Genomic DNA, 21,452 nt, shown 5'->3' on the forward strand with positions numbered 1-21,452 from the left:
GTCTATCTTGTTAATACTTTTGGGTTTTGTGGCTATGATCCAGATTTCTGTGGTAGAATAGATTTTACCAAGCCTACTGCATTTTCAAGGTCTCATTAACTTTTAAGTAACTGTCCATTCAACAATGTTTACAGTCTCTTTCAATTCTTTTAACAATTCATAAGTTTCCTTTATGTGGAATTGCACTGTTTTGGCTAACACCTACTTCCTGACTTCTGTTGTAGTTAATCTTTTTTTTTTCTCCCCTTATTTTTTCCAGGTATTAATTTAAAAAAAAAAAACAAAACAAAACACAAAAACGAGCTATAGTTCATAAATACTGGGCATACTTTTCCGTAGTAAAAATTGCAGTCTTTAAAAAAAAGAAAAACACTGACAAAAGCATCATCTCTCACCTTGAGGATCATAATTTAATCTTCTGCTAATTCTTTTCTTTACTAGCAAGCATGACAAAAATACCTCACATTTTTTCCTCTTTCAAATTCCAGTGTAGGTTTCCCCACATAAATCAAGGGAGCGTTTCAGTTTTAATTAATATGAAATTCATAGTTTCAGCACTCTTTCCTAGCATTTTCTCTAGCACTGAAGAGAGACAAATTCCTACATGGTAGTAAGGGATAAGATAGAGGAAAGTCATGCTATTAATAATTCTGAATGCCTTGAGGACAGCCAGAAGCTGTGGTCCCAGAGATCCCACAAATGTTTGTTCAGATTTAGACACCGTTCTTTCCATTTGTGTCATTTGTGAACATTCTTGGCTTCCCAGTGAACATCTGTAATTAATGGGAAAAGTTGCGCTCGTTTAGTATCGAAGGAAGTCATTCTGCTAAATCTGCAGGAGCCAGTTCAAAAAATGTTCTCCTTGGTATTGCTTGCTCCTCCGGCAAGAGGGAGAATGGCCTATGATAATTCTAGACTTTATTAATTATTTTCAGGGTGACAAGGAGTTATTCCCCATCTCTAGGATAACCTAGTCCCAATGTCTTCTAGATTTATACTGTAATTCTTTGAAAAGTTTTGATGAAAAAAAGGCAACAAGAGGGAAACAAAAGAGGCAAGTGAGTGTGAAAGAAACAGATGAAGTGGTGTGCAGGGGATGCCTGCTGCACTAATCTCTGCTTTGAAAGGCATCAATATTGCAAAGTCCTTAGGTTGGCATGGGACATAAACTGTGCTAAAATGATTATTCAGCACATTCACCAATTCGTTACACTTTCCTTTTGGAAATTAATTTGCAGAAACATTAATTCCCTTCCTTCCTTATGAGACGAGTCCCAGAGTTAATAGTTGTTAACAGGAGCCAGGACTGGATTTTGTGAATACATCTGTATCGCACAGGCTCAGGTTGCAAACCTGCGCTGGAGCCGAGACTCGCCGCTCCCCTGCCCTGCCTTTTCGGGGGAGTGCTTCCAGGCGAGGGTGTCTTCTTTGCGACTTTAGTATTAGCCAGGGCAAAACCGAGGTTTTATGGCAGCTGGCAGAAGTAATCCCTTGGTGGGACAAGCCAGTTCCCAGCAGTAGGATCCGCAGTCCAACAGGAGTTGTACTGATCCGGATAGACCAGTGCTTCACAGTAGAGAATCATAGAGTCATTAAGGTTGGAAAGGACCTCTGAATAGTGAGCCATACTACTTTGTGCCCATCCCTTAGAAAAAAATAGCTCACACTGAATCTGTAGAAATGTGCTATTTCACAGCTGTGTTCAATACTGACATTTTAGTAGTGAATCTGCTGGGCTCTTATAAAAAATTTCTTATCTTTTCAAGAGCTACCGGGACCCCTGCTTGAGAGAGAAAGCAGCAAATGGATTTGCAGTGGGAGAAGCCACTTTTGCTGGAAGCACGGTTGCAAAGAACTGGCATGTGCAGAAACTTGATAGAGTTTTACTGCCAAAATCTTCTCTAGGTAGTTTATAAAAGAACCTCCAGCTCATCTCACTTTGATTAGCTTTTGAGGCACAACTGCTGCAATGAAACAACTTTTACTGATTTGCATGTGTCGACAATTATTCTAACAGTAACAGCCTGATTATACTAGTGTGTTAGTCCCAGATACGGTGTATTATTCCCTAGCTTTAGGAATAATTCAGATAGTTATAGCCTCTGGGTTCATTTAACCATAGCCCTAATCACTTCTGATTTAAAAATACATAAATGAGTTTGTGGATTTTTTTTGTTACACCTCAGCTTCCAGGATTTTTTTGCCCTGAAGGAAAAAAAAATGAAAATTAGGTCTTGGTATAGAGAAATGTTTGAAAGACTGTACAATAATAACAAAAAATATTTTCCTTTTCACAACATTTTATTTAACTGCCTCATTATTGCAATTTTAGTATTTTCATTTGATTAATTGCTGTAGGTTTTGTGTTGGCTTTTTTTAATTATTCTAGTTGCAGTTATTCTCCTGTTACTTTCTTTGTGTTTACCAAAGGTTTTAATCCTATTGTTTCTCCACACAAATCACTAATTAGTCAACCATTTTCTCATCTGATATTTCTCAGTGGCGGGGGACTAGAAACTGAATTTCATCTAATTTTTCATTCTGTTTTGATCATATCATTGTAGATAGAGAATTGCAATGAAAGCCAACCTGCTAAATCATTGATGTGACATGGAAAATAAGGCTGAAACGACGAATCTTTTGCTCGGATGGTGAGGTGGGGTGCATAATTTAACAAGTGCCCTGCAGATGGAAACAGAAGCAAATACTGTCTGTAATGTGGCTGCAGCCCTGCAAACTGTTCCCTGTGGGCGCAGGAACCCGTTCCAGTGCTAAAATCTGTGAGATTAGAGCCCCAGCCTGCAAAATGCTTGGTCACTAGTGTCTGAGCAAAGGAGCTCATTGCCTTCTAAGTCTGATGCAGAATAGTACCAACGTTTCTTCTTATAACACTGACTCTAATTTCCACCATGCTCCCTCTGATTCAGAGGGTAGCAGGAGACAGTATTGGGTATATATTGATCTGTCATTAGCAGTAAGGATGAGCAGCTGAAGCTCTCTCGTTTGACCTTTTATGCTGTCCCATATGCTCCAATTTGCCTGTATTGGCAATACTTCATTTCTACTTGAATGAGACAAAAACATTTCTGTGAGAGGTATGCTACTTAATTCTGTCTGCTGGGTCTGTGCTTGGCTCTGAGTGAAGCCAAGAGAAAATTCCACAGATAGAGATATCTCAGCATTATAATCTCCTCCCACCCATATAAAACAATATTTATATTGCAGCCCAGTTAACTGCAAAAAAGATTGAAGTAAGCAAGTTTTTTGATCTTTTTGTTTGTTTGTTTTGTTTTTAAGCAAAATCATTGCTGCCAAGATTTGTTGCTTGTAGAAAATATACTTTGGAGGGAGGCGGATTTAATTTTTATTATTTCTAGCTGAATTTTTTTAATTATAATTTTAAATTGGAATTTTACTTTTGTAAACTGGAACTAGAATGTTACAGTGGTTCTAAGTATAATGGCATGTTCGTATAGACCAAGTAGTGTCTAGAGCTTCCACTTTATTATTTTGTCTGCCTTTTTAAATACGTTGTAGCAAAAAAGTACACTTTCAATGGTACAGATTAAAAAAAATAATAACTGAAATATTTTTGAAAAGATCTGTTTTGGATTTTCAGCAGACTTTCCTGTGACTTACTGACCTAAACCAGATACCAGCCAGGAAAGGCTGTAGCAGAGAGAGGTTGTCCTCCAAAGCACTGGGCAGACTCCTTTTCTTGCCGTAAATATCTACATATTATTCATCAACTGAAAGGGTGACTGAAAGAAGAAGGCTCAAATGAAAGCTTGTTCTAGAGAATATTCTGCGTTTATGCAGCACAGAGGAGTCTTAGAAAAAAATTGCTGAGCTTCTTCAGTCGTATGCTCAGCCCTGTTGTACCACAGCATTCTTGCCCTGGTTCTCTGTAAAATACACATTGCTCTTTAGAACAAGCTGAAATTAGTTTTTCTTGAGACTGAATCACTGGAAAACTGATATTAACAACAAATGTCTGACCAAAACATGAATGTGTACAAACCTTAAGCCTTAAAAAGCAACATATATCAGTCTTGTGCAGCATCACTGAATATAGTAATGTATATATCCTGTCCACTGTACACCCTAACAGATATCCACGCACTTGGGAGGGGATTATTATGTTATTTCATGTGCCAGATTGGCACTGAAACCAGAGAAGTATGATGCCTATTCAGATAGGGTTAGCATAAAGCATGTGCACGCTTATGTTTGTACATAAACTCCTAGAAACTTAAGAGACACTTCAGGATTGCCCAGAAAAAAACTGCTGCAGTGAGTTACTACAAAGATTGTCATGCCTGACCTGCAGAGCTAAGCTATGCACCAGTGCGTAGCTAATGAATTCACCCTGGAATATGTCCAGTTTATCAAAGAGAAACACGAGTTTTCAGTGACCAAAAATGCACAGAGTGACTTGTGGCAGGACACTGATGGGGATTTTAATTTATTTTTTTAAATTGTACTCTAAGTTGACATTTCCAGCCTGTGAAAATACAGACAGTCTGCAAGACCATAAATCTGTTCCATGAAGCTGAAAAATGGCTATTGCATAAATCCTCAGTCTTCAGTAAGTTTAAAAATGCATCTGACCTAACACCTTTCTCAACAATGTTGTCAGAAAATGGGATTTATTTCAGGTTTTAGATTTTGTTTATGATATGTTTATTCTGATTAATAATAGCATATGTCAGTTAAATTTGCTTTGTATGTTTTAAAATTTTTTATTCTAAAGAATCTAGCCAAAGTAATTTGAGCATGTCCAAATCTCTGCAGGAGAGCACTGCAGGAGATATTTTACAGCCTACTGCACATTTAGCATATAGCTACACTTTTAGCAACAGCATTTCAATCCAAATTCAAAACCATGCATTTTGTATGATCATATATTTAATGGGGAAAGATGGCTAACTACGCTTAGTTTGCCAACTGTAGTGTAGAAGTCAAATATGGGGACTGGAAAGTACAAACAGATGACAGTTTAGGTTTCCTTTCTGACTTTTTAATAGCACCTTTTGAAGATTGTTGGGGGCTTCTTAACTGTGTGTTAATAGAGCGTGTTTACAGGGGATATGTGTACATCAAGGTTTTGGTCAGACACAGTTAGGTTTAAGATTCAAAACAGGTCTTAAAAACTGTCAGTGATAATTTTGTGGAATCACAAAGTTAGGCATATAGGAGACAGTATCTGAAAGCCTTGAGGATCAGTAATCAACAGGTACATTTATACAATTGACCAGAAAAGATCTGAAAAAGCCCTTTAACGGGCTATCGGTACTGTTGTCTTTATAATTTCTCTTATAACCTGTATCATGTGGCCTGTAGCTTTTGAGGTGAAAAAATGCTTACATTTTGTCTCGATAATATTCTGTGATGAAGCACTTATGCTTCTGTTTCCCCTGTGATATGAAATCCTCTGGTTGCTTTTTAGTCCTTACCTGCAATGGAAATGCTTTCTTAGGTTGTGTCCACAGCATGGTGGGTAGATATCTGGGCTAACTTTAAGTTAGCTAGTACTAGTAACAGGCTGTTATTGACAGCACTGAGCTTAATGCAGGATTTTTTTTCTGTTGATTTTCACAGGGGTGAAAAGCAAAATGCTACAACTAACGAACCAGTTCAGCTGGCTGACTTGGTAGCGCTGCATGTGTTGTTACACCATCCTATGGGTGTCCTATACATTGGATGACAAACCTATTGCCATTATTCAACAGGGATCTTCATTAACTCTGTAATGAATTCTTAATGTTCCCAGTTCCCCAAAACTGCCAAACTGTTACTCTGGATGCTCGAATGTCACACGTATACCCAAATTGCCTAGTAGCCAAGTCTCCTGTGTTCAGACCATAGACCTATTGCAAACAGCACACTGAGCAGTCCACAGGTCTGTCCATAGAGTGAAACCGCCTGATGCATTCCCTCAGGACGCACAAGGCCCACAGGCTCAGGTACAGAGCAGTGTCTTGAAAGCAAAGTGGAACAGGGGATTTAGCAAGTGCCAGGGTAGCATCGCACGTCCGCTGGCCAGCAGCAGTGTAGCTTGTGCGTGCATGGAAAACAGTACCCATCAGGTTTTGCCCCTCTCTCCTAACACGCAACCTGTTGACATGCTTTTGTTATTTCAGGCAGTGTTATTTGAATTGCTAATAAGTTGTCAAAAAAAGGCTTAGCTTTGAATTATTACTCAGATATGCCCACATAAGAGAACACTCTAAGTGACAGCAGAGTTATGTTGAAATTGTCATGATCTTGTGCCCAAAATACTAATTTTATAGTTCTGACAACACTGCCACGCTAACTGCGTGCACTCCCTTAAAAGGAGTGGCAAAAGAAGGCACAAAACTGTTAGGGCAGACCAATGCCAACTGCACCGGAGATGAGTGGTTGCCATTGGCACTTGGTCGGACTACAGAGCATCGCTGACTGTTGAAAGAGATGTGACACAGCGTAATGCTCCCAGGCAGGCTCAGATCCAAACGGAACAGCAAGCTACCAGCCTCTGAGTTTACCTCATACAGATGGATGTGAAGACATCTTGTCATATGGATCAGTAGAAACTGTAGAGCTCTTCAAGGGTCATAAAGGAAGAAAAACGTATTTGGGTATCTAAATGGGAAAGCACACGAGGAAGTAGCATTGAAAGGAGGTATGAAAAGCCCTTTTGAATAACTGATTTCCCACAGAACTGCTTACTGGTAGTATACTTTAAGCTAATGTGATAAGGTAAATAGGAGTCTTACTGGCAATCTCTCTATTTCATTGACAGAATTTTTTGTTAATATGGTGAATTCAGTTATCCCTCCTTTCTATTGTTAGGACACGCTTTGTCACACTAAACACCAGGACCACAGATCATGCGTTACTGACCTGTACAACCTAGTGTTTAGGGGCTGCAGCAGCAGATTTTAGGCAGTAGCTTTATATCTGGGTATAAAATAGAAAGCAAACCTGTATATTCATTTGCACCTTGAAATTAATATATTTTATTCATCAGCGTGTTTTTTCAATATCTGAAAAAACTGACAACCCGCAACTGCTCCAAATACATTCTTCCAATGGCTTTACTGACACAAACATTTTAAAATAAAAAACTAAGCCTGGAAGTTGCATAAAAAAACATATCTTTACAAAATCAAATGTTAATATAGTTAGAGAATATTAGATGTGATCTATGTTAGAGAATTACTATTATTGTTTTCATTCAGCATGGATTAGCAGTTAGAGACCCTGCCGTGCACAACTGTGAATATACATATATGAAATGTAAGTTGTTCTCCCAAAGCTTATAGCCTAAAACAGTATGGGAGCTAGAATACCTTTATTATCATATAGTCAAATAGCAGAAAAATTGCAGTGTGTCATCATTAATGAGTCTGGAATATATTTCAGCTGGAGAATTACTGCATTACAAGGTTTCCTTTCCACTCTTTCTGGTGCCATATGCTGCCATAATTAGTGCAGGCAAAAGGTAATGATAGCACAGTGGAAAAGATGGAGCATGATGGGAAGCAGGCTGATCTCTAAAGCTCTACCTTATGTCATCCATACATAAAGCATATGAAGCACAATGCAGTTTTAATCCAGATTTTTAATGTTACACTTATATTTTGGGAAGTGGTTTTGTCTTTCTCTTAGAACCACCATTGTTTACATAGGCGCATGTATTTATGCTGTAATTACTCTCTCCAAAATACCTGTGAATCTTTCTCCAGAGGCAGTCACTCTTGATTTTTCAGGTGGAATTGATATAATGAGATGAAATTCATATTGGCTTGATTTAAAGATCACATAATGTCTGTATTTAGAGATTTTTTCATTCAGAGGCAAAAGGGAGTTCTCATGCTGAGCTCTTAGGCACAGACAATACAAAGTTACCTTCCCCACTGATCATTTGACTTGAATAGTTCTTGAAGAGCTCATAGAAAAATTTCAGAGACCGCCATTATAAGGTATAGTCCCAGCAGGAGCAAGACAGACATGGTAACTTCAATATGTTACCTAATTGTAGGTGAACTGCTATGGATTCGGAAATGTGGATAATGTGAATGCTTTTCATTCAAAATACAAATGTGTGTCTATACTTCTTAGGTGAAATATTGGGTCTATTCAACTGATATTTTTTCACCTATGTCAGTGGGACTAGGATCCATAAAAGCAGCAAATATGTTTTGGAATTCTAATGTATGAATAAGCTTTGTTATATTTCTGATACTGACTCCTGCCAGTCAGATTGAAACACTCTGAAAATGGTTACTATCAGTATTTTGACACTTTCAGATTCACCCAAGACCAGTTAGTATACACACACACATATATATGCATGTATCGCAGAGAATATGAATTTTTACTCATCTGGGTTTAACTCTATTTTAAACGTAGTTAAAAAAAAATTAAGGGGATGAGCAACTATACAATTTGAAAATGCCAGTAAATATCTTTCTGCATCTTTAGAAAAACTAACCAAATTATTCTTTTCTATTCTGTCTATCTCAGTACTTTTGCTGTCCCTCATTGCTATATGTTCTCAGTCCTTTTACAACGATTTAGAGATTTTATCCTTTTAACAGCTTTTCAAGGCAGAAATATATCCTCACCATTTTAAAGCTGAGTTGAGGGCATAGCATGAATTAAAGGGCTTCCCTAATTGCACTGGGACAGAGCCGGGACTCAAAGTCTGATTCTCCAAGTCCTAATTCAGCCAGACCATCCTGATCACTAGTCCACCGCAGTGTCAACTTGCTGCCTACAGTCTCTCACCCTGTTACACAAATCCTAATTGCACAATCAGATATTTCATGGGGCCAATGCCACTGTATCATTACTTTTCTGTTGCATCTTTCTGGTCGTACGGTCTCTGTACATGACTTGAGCCATCTCCAGATGCACAAGGCTGAAAACCACCACCGTGACAAGCCTGTCTAGATTGCTCACCTTAACTCCTGTCGATGCCGCACATCAAACGGGCGCAGGTGTGTCATTCAGCACAGATTTGGCACTGATTCATTTTGCCTTCCTTCTCTTTCTGTTAAAGCATAAGAGCCAAGACCCCTTGACTCCACGTGGGAAAAGTCTGGCAGCTACCAAGCTCTGGAAGTCCTTGCCAAGAGCAGCATCTGACTGTGTGCCTAGACGCCTGGCTGCTCTCCTATGACACCCTGGGCTATTGCGCTGTCGGCTGTGAAATTCTTTTTGTGGCTAGTGCAAGGTTGTGGCTCTGATTAGATTTCTGTGTCCCTGATATCACCACTGTTCTGTGTAATGATCTCCTGTGCTAATCAAGCTGCCAGCCACCGGCACCGTACACATCCACTAGCAACCCCAGGAGGTGTTCTCTGAATTATTTTCCTGTGTTACAGGAAGGGGAAGATGTCCTTTATAAATTTTAAATTATTTCCATATATTTGCTACTTTATTTTAGTTCTGCTCCACATAGGCCAAGTGCATATTTTGATTTGCGTTCTCTTGTTCTGCATCTCTAGCCCCTCTGCATCTGTTTGTAGGTCTATATTTAAGCTGTATATTTAAACTTTGCAGCAGACAATTTCCACCCTAAAGGAATCGTTGTTTCTACTTCCTTTGCAATACTTGGTTTATAGATAGTGCAAGAATGTGAACCTAGTTCAAGGAGGTCACAGCCAAAATAGGCTGCACCCACTTGCCAATGCCCTGTTGTCATATAACATATGGTACATGCCCTTGGGAACTGTAGCCTGTTGGCATGGTGTAAAATTTAAAAAAAAAAACAACAACGAAATAAAGAACCCCCCCAAAGCAGCACTAAATTTCACTAGCGCAATGTAGAATAAGTCCAGAATAAACAGTAATTGGCACACCAGAGAACATAGTTCTGTATACATCCATACAGATGTATCAATGTGCTTATGATTTTCAAAGCTGAGTAGGTACATGCAGGCGTATAAGTTCATGTTTAACCACCTAAAAAAATGGTCTGCTTTTCCAAAGTGCTGTGCAATCAGCAGATCCCACTAAAGTCAAAAGTAGGAAATGAACCTTTGTATTCTATACTTCTATTTTTTTTTATAGTGCTTTTCCTAATGAGTCTATTCTAAACCTTTTGCTAGCAGAGCCCTCAAAAAAATGAACAAAGAACAATCATCTTAACTGTACTGCAATATACTCTCACAATAACTAAAAAATGTGGTGGGAAAGACAAAGTACTACTTTTACAATATCCTGTGCCAAATCACAGGTTATACAATTCAGTTTTTTATTTGCACAGCTAACAGTGCTTTGCAGAGCAATCAGGGAAGATAATACAATCCATTTTAAATTCTCATTACTTTAGAAGTGTTGAATCTTCTTAAATTGTTTCGGGGTTAATTGAGAATTTGCAGTTTTACAATAGACTAGGAATTGTTTAGCCTGCCCTTGTTTCATATTTTTGTGCATACCTTTGTTGCAAAGTTATAAAAACAACAATAAAAAAAGAAACAAAGAAGTGAAATGAAATAATGATCTGCATTGTTACTATTCTAGTAACTCATTTTTACGGGAGATAAAGCTTACATATTGATTAATGTTTAAATGGTTATTAAGTGGAAGGACATGTTGGATTGATGGAATATCTCACTATGTGCTAGCGTTTGCCTTTGATTCTTTTCCAAATATTTCCTAAGGGATAATTTCTGCTCCTGGGGAAGCCAGCGGTGAAACTCTGAGTGACTTTTGTGCGAGCATGAATAAGCCAAGTGTTTTCAGTATTTGTCTCTTTTTCTCACAAATTCCAAAAGGTTCTGGTTTCCAAATTTGTCCTTTAATGTATTTTAACATAGCAATAGCTCATAAAAATGTGGAATTTTTCATGGCTGTATATATTGAATTTTTGATCTTGAAACTGGCTGCCTGAACACCACTGTGCTCCTACATAGCATGGAAACATCAATCTGGCTCAGCAGCCCTGAGGAGATCGCATATTTCAAGCCTGAAGCAAAGTCTTGGTAAAGAACAGCAGTCATGTGGACAATGTTGCCTGTCAGCACCTCTGAAATTAGCCATGTTCATCTTCTGTAGGATAATATCACTTCCCCTGGAGGTACACCAAAGACATTTTGAGGCAACTGATGACTTTTTTGGTAAGAGAGGTATTTCTCTGATGAACTAAGAGAAGGCTTTCTGCTAAAAGCAATTTTGTTTTTCAAAGACAAAACTCAGTATTTTTTGTTTAGACTCTCATTTTTTTGAAATAAGAGTACTTTATCAATCTTTGAAGTATAACGTCAATCTATAGAATAGTTTATTTAAATGGACCTGTGGGTCACATGGCAAATTCATAGGGATTCTGGAGCCCTGTGCTTTCTAAGGCATAAATTCAAGTCCTGCTCTGCCTCCAGGTAATCCAGTTGTAATGGACACCTGATCTGTGGGCTGGGAAAATATGCCTATCTTTCTGTCTTGTATTTCTCAGGCCTGAGTACCTGTGTGTGCACTGCCTCATTTATGCATGAGGAAACCAATTTGCCCAGAACTTTTCCCTTTTTAACAATTACGTTTTCTTCCTGCTGAATAGTATGGTGTCCGTGCCCAAAATGTATTATTCAAAGGCTATTATAAGTCAAATCCGTTCTAATCTTTCCTAACTTATATGGGAAGAAAAAAAACCATCTTTGCTTAATGACACCTTCCCATGGCATTATTTCAAATGTTGGAGGGGAAGTTCCTGGGATGAAGGACAGAAGAGATCCATTCTTGTTCAGTCAATAGTCTTTTACAGTGCCGTCTTAACGACAGAATTTAAGTTTGAGCCATGCACCAAGTCATTTGCTTTTTTTTTTCATTTACCTTTGGCCAATGATCAGACCTACTGCTCAAACACAGTAAAATTTGCTGCATGATAATGAATGATGCTAATGGCCATCTCGGGCATCTGACAGCTCAGAGCTGTGGCTCTGCATACGTTTTCTGATATCCCAGCAAAAATCCAAAGTTCTCAAACTCTGACTGATCAAAATAACTGGACAGTGTAAAAGCTCAAGCTCTACAGGACTGAGAGGTCTGAAATGAGGACTGGGGCGTCAGGGGCAGCTGGATAGGACAGCCACACGTTGCCCCCTCGTTGTTAGCTATGATGATGGACATCCCTTAACAGTCTGCTAGAGGGATCTAGCAACTAATCACAACTTATTTTTCCGCTTTCCAGAGGGCACAAGAGACCAAAGCAAGCCTCTGAAATAGGCATTCAATGAGACCATATCTTTCTTTGTTGGTCTGCAATTTATTCTTTCCTCTTCTAGCAACTGCCATTTTATTTTGTTTTACTTACTTTTTTTACACCCACACCCACACCCCCCCCCCATCTGTTATTTTTGATTATTCCCTCAGGAAATAGTTTCACTGATAAATTATTTTTGGCAGCATTATCACATAGGACACCTTGCAGATGAATGCCACTGTGAGGCACTGGCTAGGCACATACTCATTAAACAATAGCAGGTTTCATGTCAATTACTTATAATTTAAAATGTCTATAGAAGATTGTATGGCTGTTTATGACCTATAACAATTCACTACAAAAGAAGATAAACAGGTTATTATGCTAAGTATTGATTATATGATTGGAGTTTTGATTTAAAATATTAACACATTTCATTGGAGATGGAATTGGTACCAGTTAATTCAGCTCTGTGTTGTTATATTACTTAATGTATTTAACTGAATACAGAATTAGGCTCTAATCATGAACATTCTTATGTTTGTTACTTCAGTCAAGCAGGGCAGTTCTTAGTACATAAACTCCACAATCTGTCTAAATATTTTCAGTATCAGGGTCTAAATATTTGTGCCGATTAATGCAAAGAAAGCACAACAGTGAATTTTGTATTGAGGGATCTTGACAGACAGTATTTTCAAACCCTTCTTTAGACAACAGGTATGTGGTTGAATCGTTCCAAGGTTCTGAGCATCTATTTGAAACCATCAGAAGCAGAAAACTACAGACCACAGACTGCAGAACAAATGTATCCAAACTGAGTCTGCCTATGACCAGGTCCAACATGTTAGACCTAATGAATCCATAGTCTAACTCTCTTTTTGCTACCATACCCCACAATTTATTACATTTCCAGTCTCACCCAAATTAGCTAATTGTAAAAAAAAAATGAAAACCACTCAAAAAATAAATTAAAAATATAACTCCTAGTCCAGCCAGAATTTTGAGTCTGGAAAAAAGAGGACTGTGAGAGCATTCATGAAGTCTGAAATACCAGTGTTGATGCAGAGGTCCATTGAAAGTGTTCAGGGACTCTGGCTGTGTAACACGGCAGTAGGAAACAGGTCCTACATAATGTTTTAAATATTGATTCCTGTACTAGTCTTTGGGACATATGTATCCAAAGACATTGACTCAAACCTCTCTCTATATCTCCATATGTCAGATAAGCCTAAGAATAATTAACTGTCTCAAAGGCAAGGCACAAGGTTTAAATTGTATTTTTTAAGTGTTAAGAGATCCACCCCATGAAAGCCAGTGAGTGCAAAGACATCTTCTTTTGTAGTAATGTAATTTTTTTTATGTCTAGATATATAATTTATTAACAACTTCTATATTTTTATTTAGGTATTCGGTTTACAAGGATCCAGCAGGCTGGCTAGAAATTAACCCTACCAATGGTACCATTGGCACCACTGCTATCCTGGATCGGGAATCTCCTCATGTTCAGAATAACATATACACAGCTCTCTTTCTGGCAATAGACAGTGGTGAGTAACTATTCTGGATCATATTCATTTAAGTATATGACTTTTTTTCCTGCTTGAAATTTTCTGTTCAGAAAGGTGCACATGTAAAGTTAAGCATACTCTTTAGCACTTTGCTAGGTGGCCACCAAAAGGTATTCGAGATCATCGTGACAAACAGAAAACAGAGGAATTAACTTGAAACTTCAAACTTAGAACAGCTTTGATTTAAGGTTACGTCTCACACATTTATTCCTACACTGAGATCTTAATGCTAGATGCAAATAGTCTATGAACATTCTTGGAAAGTAATAAATCATCTTTATCAGAGTTAATTTCTTCATAATATTTGAGCAGTTAGTAAGCCTAAGGCACCTAAATACCAATAACAACTCATCCCTGGTATGCTGAATTCTGTTCTATTCAATACAATGACAATAAAAACATAAGTAAAACCCCTTGTTAAAATGCAATATTTTTTACATATTCTGTGGATTAAAGTTCCTTCTGTCAAATATAATCAAAATTAAACTACCTAGTGAAAATTCAGTGAGTGACTTTGGAGCAGAGAAAGAAAGAGAAAATCCTGAACATTCCAAATCTCCAGAGCTAACGGCACAAAATAAATAAAAGATTTGTCTGTAATATAACAGCTAATATGCTAACGCTTTTTCACAGCTGCAGCTGGTTTAGTCCTGGTGATGAATCGTAAAATGTTCTTTTTAGGAGGGTAATTCTGCATTTTTGTAACCACATGACTCAGGGAACATTTGCAGGGCCTGACAGGAAAAAGAGATATCGCCTTAAGTATAAAAGAAAAAAAATTCTGCTGAGATGATGATTTGCTTATATATTCATATACATATTTTTCTTAGGAAATTTCCATGGAAAAATGTAGCACTAAACTTATTTCTGTCTTTTACTTGCTATTGGATAAAGATTTTTAAAATGCATCTTAAAATCTGGTACGCTGGGAAATGTCATCTTACAATGAAAGTAAAAAGTCGGGATAATATTATTGAGGGATTATCGAAAGGACAAAGTTGCATATGTTTTAAAGGTAGAGTCAAATATCCTCAAAGAGAATAGATAAAACAAGAAGCTGAATATTTCCAACTGTAGAAACCAGTCTGAATGAAAGTGGATTTTTGGGTATACCTTTATGTTGCGCTTAGGGCAGTAACACGCATTGCTCATCTATTCTAAGCCAAGAACCTCACTGCTAGGTGACCCCTCTTAATTCCCAGAATTTTTTCCATTCTGGAAAAACGAGAGAAGGGAAAGGTGTCTGTGCACTGAACAGCAGAGCAAGAGAAGATATTTAACACGGGTTAGAGAAAAGGAATCCTGTTCAGTTGAGGTACTGAGTCAGCATCTAATTCAAGCGGCTGTTCTTGTGTTTATTTGTAATTCTGCGGTACCGTTAGCACGGGAGCTGATCTACTCCAACATTATTGACTTCTTTGAATGAAGTAATTAGAAGCCACATGTGTGCATTTAGTACTGGCATGCTAAGGTGTTAATAATGATCATTCAGGAGTATTGTACCACTTCACTGTACGCAGCTCAGCCACATGTGGAAGTGTCAATAAATAGCAGAACCTAAATAGCTGATATTAACCTTGTGGTCTGTATCACCCCTGGATTAGTTACCAAGCAGCTTCTGAAACACATTAAACTTAGAGGCAGGTTGGTAACTGGAAAAATTATCTGCTGGTCTGTATAAATATGTAAGAGTGGAATTTGTGGGAGTTGAGAGGAGCAGTGCTGGGGAGCAGCGCTTTGCTTTGGGCAGGCCTGCAACAAGACAGAGGAGCTTCAGTTCACACACTGTCCACTTGCGGTTTGATTGCTTCCGTTCGCAGAGCGATCAATGCCGCCTTTGCACATGCGTGCTGCCAGTCTAGGCTCTGTGGCTAAAGCAGCCAAGGGAGTTTTATAATTGATTTCAACAGGTAGGTCTGGGAGTCTGCCTTGTCCCCTGTGGTTATGACTGGGACTGATAATGTCCCTGGAAGATGTTCCCCAACTTATTTCCAGGCCACTGATAATGCTAACTAACAAAGCTGTGAAATGCACTTCATTTTTCTAGCCCTCATTGCTAATGTCCATCTTGAAAAGGGATATCACATTAGATGACAAGCCAAATTGTGGTAGGGTAATATGAAATGAATACAGAATTCTTTTAGACCTTTAAAAGAAGGTTAACTTAAAAGGAAAAAAAAATCAGATTGAACATAACTGTATGCATTCTCTTTAAAACAGCATTGTCCACAAACTGCCAAGTAAAAGCCATCTCTTCCTTCAGGTTAGTAAGTGTAGCCTATCTAATACCAGTGAATATGGTTAGGACTTTTATGTGAGAGGGCAGCCAGAGGCAGGATTAAGAATTGCCAAATGAGATAGGGTGGGAAATTGAAAATTCATAGGCATTTCCAATAGAGCAAGTCATTTGCTTGGGCTAACAGACTTGGGGCGAAAAGGGAGGAGAGAAAAAAAACCCATACTTAATCAGAGATACTTTTTTCAAAAGCATTCACCGTAGGCTGTTATTTCCTTTGGCCTATCATCTTATCTCTAAGTCAAATCCGAGATGTTTTGGCACATGCACTGAGGAAGTCTGAGCTGCCATAGACTTCCCTTTTCTTAACGGGGGAACACAGCAGAGCTCAGGTGATGCCCACTGCACAGTCCAGCAGTGCGAACTGGTACCCAGCGCAGCTCCAAGTGTAACACAGAGCACCTCGGTCCAGGCCCAGCACCACGCTGGTTCCTAGACAAGCCAGCTCAGTTAGAGGTCTGCACGTCCGTGTGGCCACATCAACAACGCCTAATCCATCTGCCCTCAAGTTCAGTTTCTGGCAGCACTACTAGGAGTTTCAGCAGTGTTAACATTGTTAATTGTCAGTATAAGGGATTGCGAACATGATGCTTACTGTGAAAGGCTGTTTGTGAGTTGTGTGCTAATTTTTAACAGTATTTATAATAAGGCGAGGTTCTAAAATGAAATAAAACCTCGGTCCTTAGACCATGCTAAAGGACCTTAGTCGTACACTAGAACAGTAAATAAACATATTATTTTCTATAAGTATTCATAGCATATAGAGTTTATATAATTACAAAAAAGTTACTGCCGTCCCATCATATTCCACGACCACCTCTTTTTAAAATGACCTTACATTCGTATGCTATCTTGGGGGAAGAGTGGAAACAGCTGAAAACAAACCTCACAGTGATACTTTTTTCATACCCTTTCACTGATGTCAATAGAGAATCTGTCATTGGATTCAGCAGGCACTGGCTTCTTGTTATTACGCTTCAGTGCAGGGGACAAGTGACAGGGCATTTTTCTTATTTGTAAAATGGTGAAGATTTCTGTCAGAAGTAAAACCAGGAGCTTCATGCTTGGTGGTTCTTTATATAAATCCATCTTATCTTTTTTCAGTAAATCACAAAACTGTTCTTTGCCAGTAGGACAGTAATCATGAATGGACCATAGAAAATTGAGTCATTCCACTGCAGGAAATAATTTAGTTATTTATGATATTCTTTTTTAACTTTATGATATTATTTTTCAACATTATCAAATTAACTGTAGAGAAAGGTAGTTAAGTATGAATTATGTTATTTCCAATCTAAACAGTTCCTGTACCTTCCCAAACATAATTGAAACAATGTCTAAGAGCAAATTTTATGGACACAGTATTAATTTTATAGATAATAAAGTTTGACCTTCTATTGGGGGAAATTTCACTTTAAAAAGGACTTTTTGGAATGAATATCCTAATTTTCTCTGTACTTTTGATTTCAGTAAAGGTCAAGGTAGTGTCTTTAGAATTTGAAAACTCTTTTTATTAAAGATTTGTGTGGACATGGAGTCTCTGGTCTATTAAAGAAGAAATTAAACACTGGTAGGAAATATCATGAAGCAGAGTTAACACATTAAAGTGTCATGAACTGTGTTTAATCTGAGAATGAGCTCATAATGGGACGACATCAGGTTTATGCAAACTTGGAAAACATCAGAGGTTTTGTTCAATTAACAAAAGTGCCAATAATGGCTATCATTTCCTGAATTTAGCATTCTAATCACTAAAACCAATGCAATATCACAAGCATACAGTGCAATTATTGGGAGTGTATCTGTAAAACACACATATGTTAAATACAGACAAGAATCATTTGAGTTTGAGAAATCTGCTTGGAACAGACCTTCCAGGAGATTTGCTGCATGACCATGTTGTAGTGTCATCCTACAGATTCTGTCATACACTGGAGCATTTGGGATGACTATCATAAAGCAGAATACCTGTATGTTGTCCTTGTAAGATCAGTCATGCTAAAAACTCTCCAGGAATGGTCTTTTTTCCCCTGTATTCTGAGAGTTTGAGTCGCAATTTAGAAAAAGTGAGGGAGGAGAAAAACATGAAAATTTTGGAGGTGAAGCTAAAAAATATTTGGAAAATGTGTGAAATCTAAAAAAGCTAAAATTGGTTTCTCCCTTTCCTTTAAGAGGGATGAATAATAAAATATATCCAGATTTACCTTACTTCTGCAATAATCACTCATGTTATCGTGGAGAGGCATGATGCCCTAGTTAATGTCCCCACTGTGTGACTTTTTCTGTCTCTTTAGAGGAAAAACTTTGGTTGCCTTTGTTTGCCTGATACATGGAAAAAACACCTATGCTGTTCAAGTATGTCAGCTGCTAGTGACAAATGATGAAACATTAGTAGCCAGCCTTGCTGGTTTGGTTAAACACAGTTATCAACTTCGTGTTTCTCATGCCGCTCTGGTGGAGTACCACCCACAGAAAGCCAGGTAGCAATGCTCTCCCACTGAGACAGATACTCTCACCTAGTGCAAGTGGGCCAGCTTCCTCCCCTGCTGTTCTCATCACCAGGGAAGTACAGAGACAAATATTGGGAATTTAAGTACTTCTACTACATTAAACATAGAGGATAAATGTCATTAAAAATGCAGCATCTCTTCCAGATGTTGAAGATACTCAGAGATGGAGTTTGGGTTCAAAATTTTAACTGTCGTAGCTTTAAATGCACTAAATCTCAGTAAGCACCGTTTCTTACAGCAATGCTGCATGAGTGAAAACAACCGTTTTCTTTTCGGAAAGTGGTTTGCTCCCTACATGACATCGCCATCCCCAGCGTCTGACATTGTAAGCACGGGCATGGCAGCCATCCCCAGTCACGGGCAGGACGTCCAACAGGAGGGCTGAGCTGCAGGAAACAAGCTTCAGGAGCAGTAACCTTTCTTTAATGGGGTATACGTATTTGAGCAAGGTAAAGGTTAAGAGATATGGAGGGCTATAAAAGGATCTCTCTAGATTGGTGTGATTTCAGTGTTTGCCTTGAGCTACACTGGCCAGTTAAAAAAACCAACCAACCAACCAAACAAACAAACAAAAAAAACCAACTTGGCTATTGCTTCTATGACTGTGGCCAGTTGCATATGTATAAATCAGCTAGCTGAGTGGCACTATTTCCACTTCCCTGCTGCACCTGCAAAGCAAAATGAGGAAGAAGTGAGTCAGGGTCTAGTTTTCACTGTTTTCCTTGTTTCCAAGGACGGGCTGAACTACACCCAAGCAATTCTGAATCTCATTTATCGTGCAAGTCTTGATACTCCTGATCACTAAAGAGAAAAATTATCATTCTGTACTATGTGTAATGAACAGTAACAGACAACATCTAGAAAAAGCTGGAGTAACAGAGAGATGTGTAACAATTTGCAATTAGAACTTTTCCTTACATGTATCTAACCTGTCTTCTTGCTTCATGATGTACATAATTAAATTACCACAGATTGATTCCACCTAAAACATGCTATTTTTGAAGAAATCGGGCAATTAGTTGCTATGGCAACCCAATTAAGCCAGTTTTATACCCCTTATCTTAATTGCTGTATTAATTGAGAAGAGAAAATAAATTGAATACTCATCCATTTCTTGCCATTTTAAATTTCAGTAAAATATGAATTGCACACAAAATATTGTTTTAATTTGTCATCATGGACTCATAATTAGAAAAAGAAATTAGAATGCTGAAAACAGTATTTAAGACGGATGGCATATGTCAGTAGCAATTTGATATGCTGAAAGAGCTGTGCTCTTTGGAAATGTAATTACTCAAAAATAGGATCTGCATATATTATTTGAGTGAACAAATGAAGGATTGTAACTTTTAAAGACTTTATTTTATAAATTTTGAAAAATATCTATACGCAAATACATACAGAAAATGCATAGGAAATTTAAACTCATGGCAAATTTGGGACCTCTTTCATACAAAATGTCAGCATATGGCATTTATGAGACCAGTTTTCAAATATGTCAGGTGTTATGAGCAGCACACCCAAATTTTGGTACCTTCCCACTCTACTCGTTCCATTTACTTTGGTTGAACCATTAATAGAATTCTGCTTGAACATAAAATGTAATGGAATATGCCTGTCTGAATGGGATTTATGCCTGCAGTGAGGGTACCTGCTGCCAAATCACCTAGTATGCACACATTTTCTGATTAGAAAAACAGCATATGGAGAGGGGGAAAAAAAAAAAATGAGGGAGAAGACAGAAATTTGTGTTTAGATTTTCACAGCAGTATCATTAGAAAGCATGAAGCATTATTTCTCACAGTCCATATTTGAAGTATAGTAATTTAAAGAAAGAACATGCTACTTAGCCTAACCACGTACTGCACAGTCTGGCTGCATAGCTCCTCCAAACAATTTGCGAAATTCGGCAACGCTCTTTTCATTCTTTATTCTCCTCCTTTCTTGCTGTGGTCTCCTTCAGGCAAATATGAAGGTAGGAAAACAGAGAAATTGGTGAAAAATCCATATCCAAGGAGAGATCCTAGGCAGTCCTACATTTTACAGTTGGTTACATGGGAGTAAAATAAAGGAAATTCTGTAGGCATCATTGCAGTTCCAAACTGACCTCGCGATGACTATGATTCAAATGTAGTTTATAGAAGTTTTAAGAGATAAGGCTTTATTCATGATGGTTCAGAGGAAAGGTAATTGTGCCAGAAATTAGCAAACCCACATACTCAAAGGCTTTTTTTCCTGCTCAAATATGAAGAAAAATTGTTCATACTATAATCGCTCACTCATTTTGTATCTCTGTAACCTTGTTAGCCAGCAAAAAAGTAGAAGCAGGTAAAAAAGTTGGAATTGAGCTCTCTGGGTTACTTAAGTGATAGTGCAAGTGGATTAAAAACTGCTACTAAATGGTAAACCATAAATATTCTACTAAAATATAAAATAAAGGAATTTCCACCGTCAGCTTGAGAGGAAATCTATATGGCAATGCATACCCTATTGCTTGCTCTAGGAATTAAATGGCCTTGTAATTTCTGCGTCATGGCATAGAAGGGCACAGATAATATGTATTAATTTGATGGTGCTGGAAGCTTAATTTAATAAGAAGAAATGAGTACAGAAGTCTTTTTGCCATTCATAATGAGCATGTGAAAAGGGACAGTTCATGCTCCATTCTTCCTAAAAACTGTTCTGGGTTCCAGCAATACTGTGGCTTAGATCTGCGTGGCAGCTGGATTCACTAGAATGGTTGGTTTTTCTTCTCTGGAAATTTTATAAATATTGCCATAATCCAAGTTTCTCATGCTCTTAAAAAAAAAAAAAAAAAAAGTATAATATTTCAAATCTAATTCCTTTTTTTCATATTTGCTTCTAAATAGATTTTGTTATATAAAGGCATT

General features: G+C 37.9%; 1 protein-coding gene across 3 annotated transcripts in view; it reads left to right on the plus strand.

Annotated features, from left to right (window-relative positions):
- CDH13 (cadherin 13) overlaps window positions 1-21,452 on the plus strand; it is a 520,720-nt gene that overhangs the window by 471,804 nt on the left and 27,464 nt on the right. For all 3 annotated transcript variants that reach the window (XM_087740241.1, XM_009467298.2, XM_087740242.1), the window contains one exon: window positions 13,592-13,734. In XM_087740241.1, coding sequence (XP_087596367.1) covers window positions 13,592-13,734 — 143 coding nt within the window. The remainder of the gene's footprint in view (window positions 1-13,591; window positions 13,735-21,452) is intronic.

The sequence above is a fragment of the Nipponia nippon genome, unplaced genomic scaffold, assembly GCF_047370975.1.
Source record: "Nipponia nippon isolate SJK-2023a ecotype South Korea unplaced genomic scaffold, ASM4737097v1 scaffold_7, whole genome shotgun sequence".
NCBI classification, from domain to species: Eukaryota; Metazoa; Chordata; class Aves; order Pelecaniformes; family Threskiornithidae; genus Nipponia; species Nipponia nippon.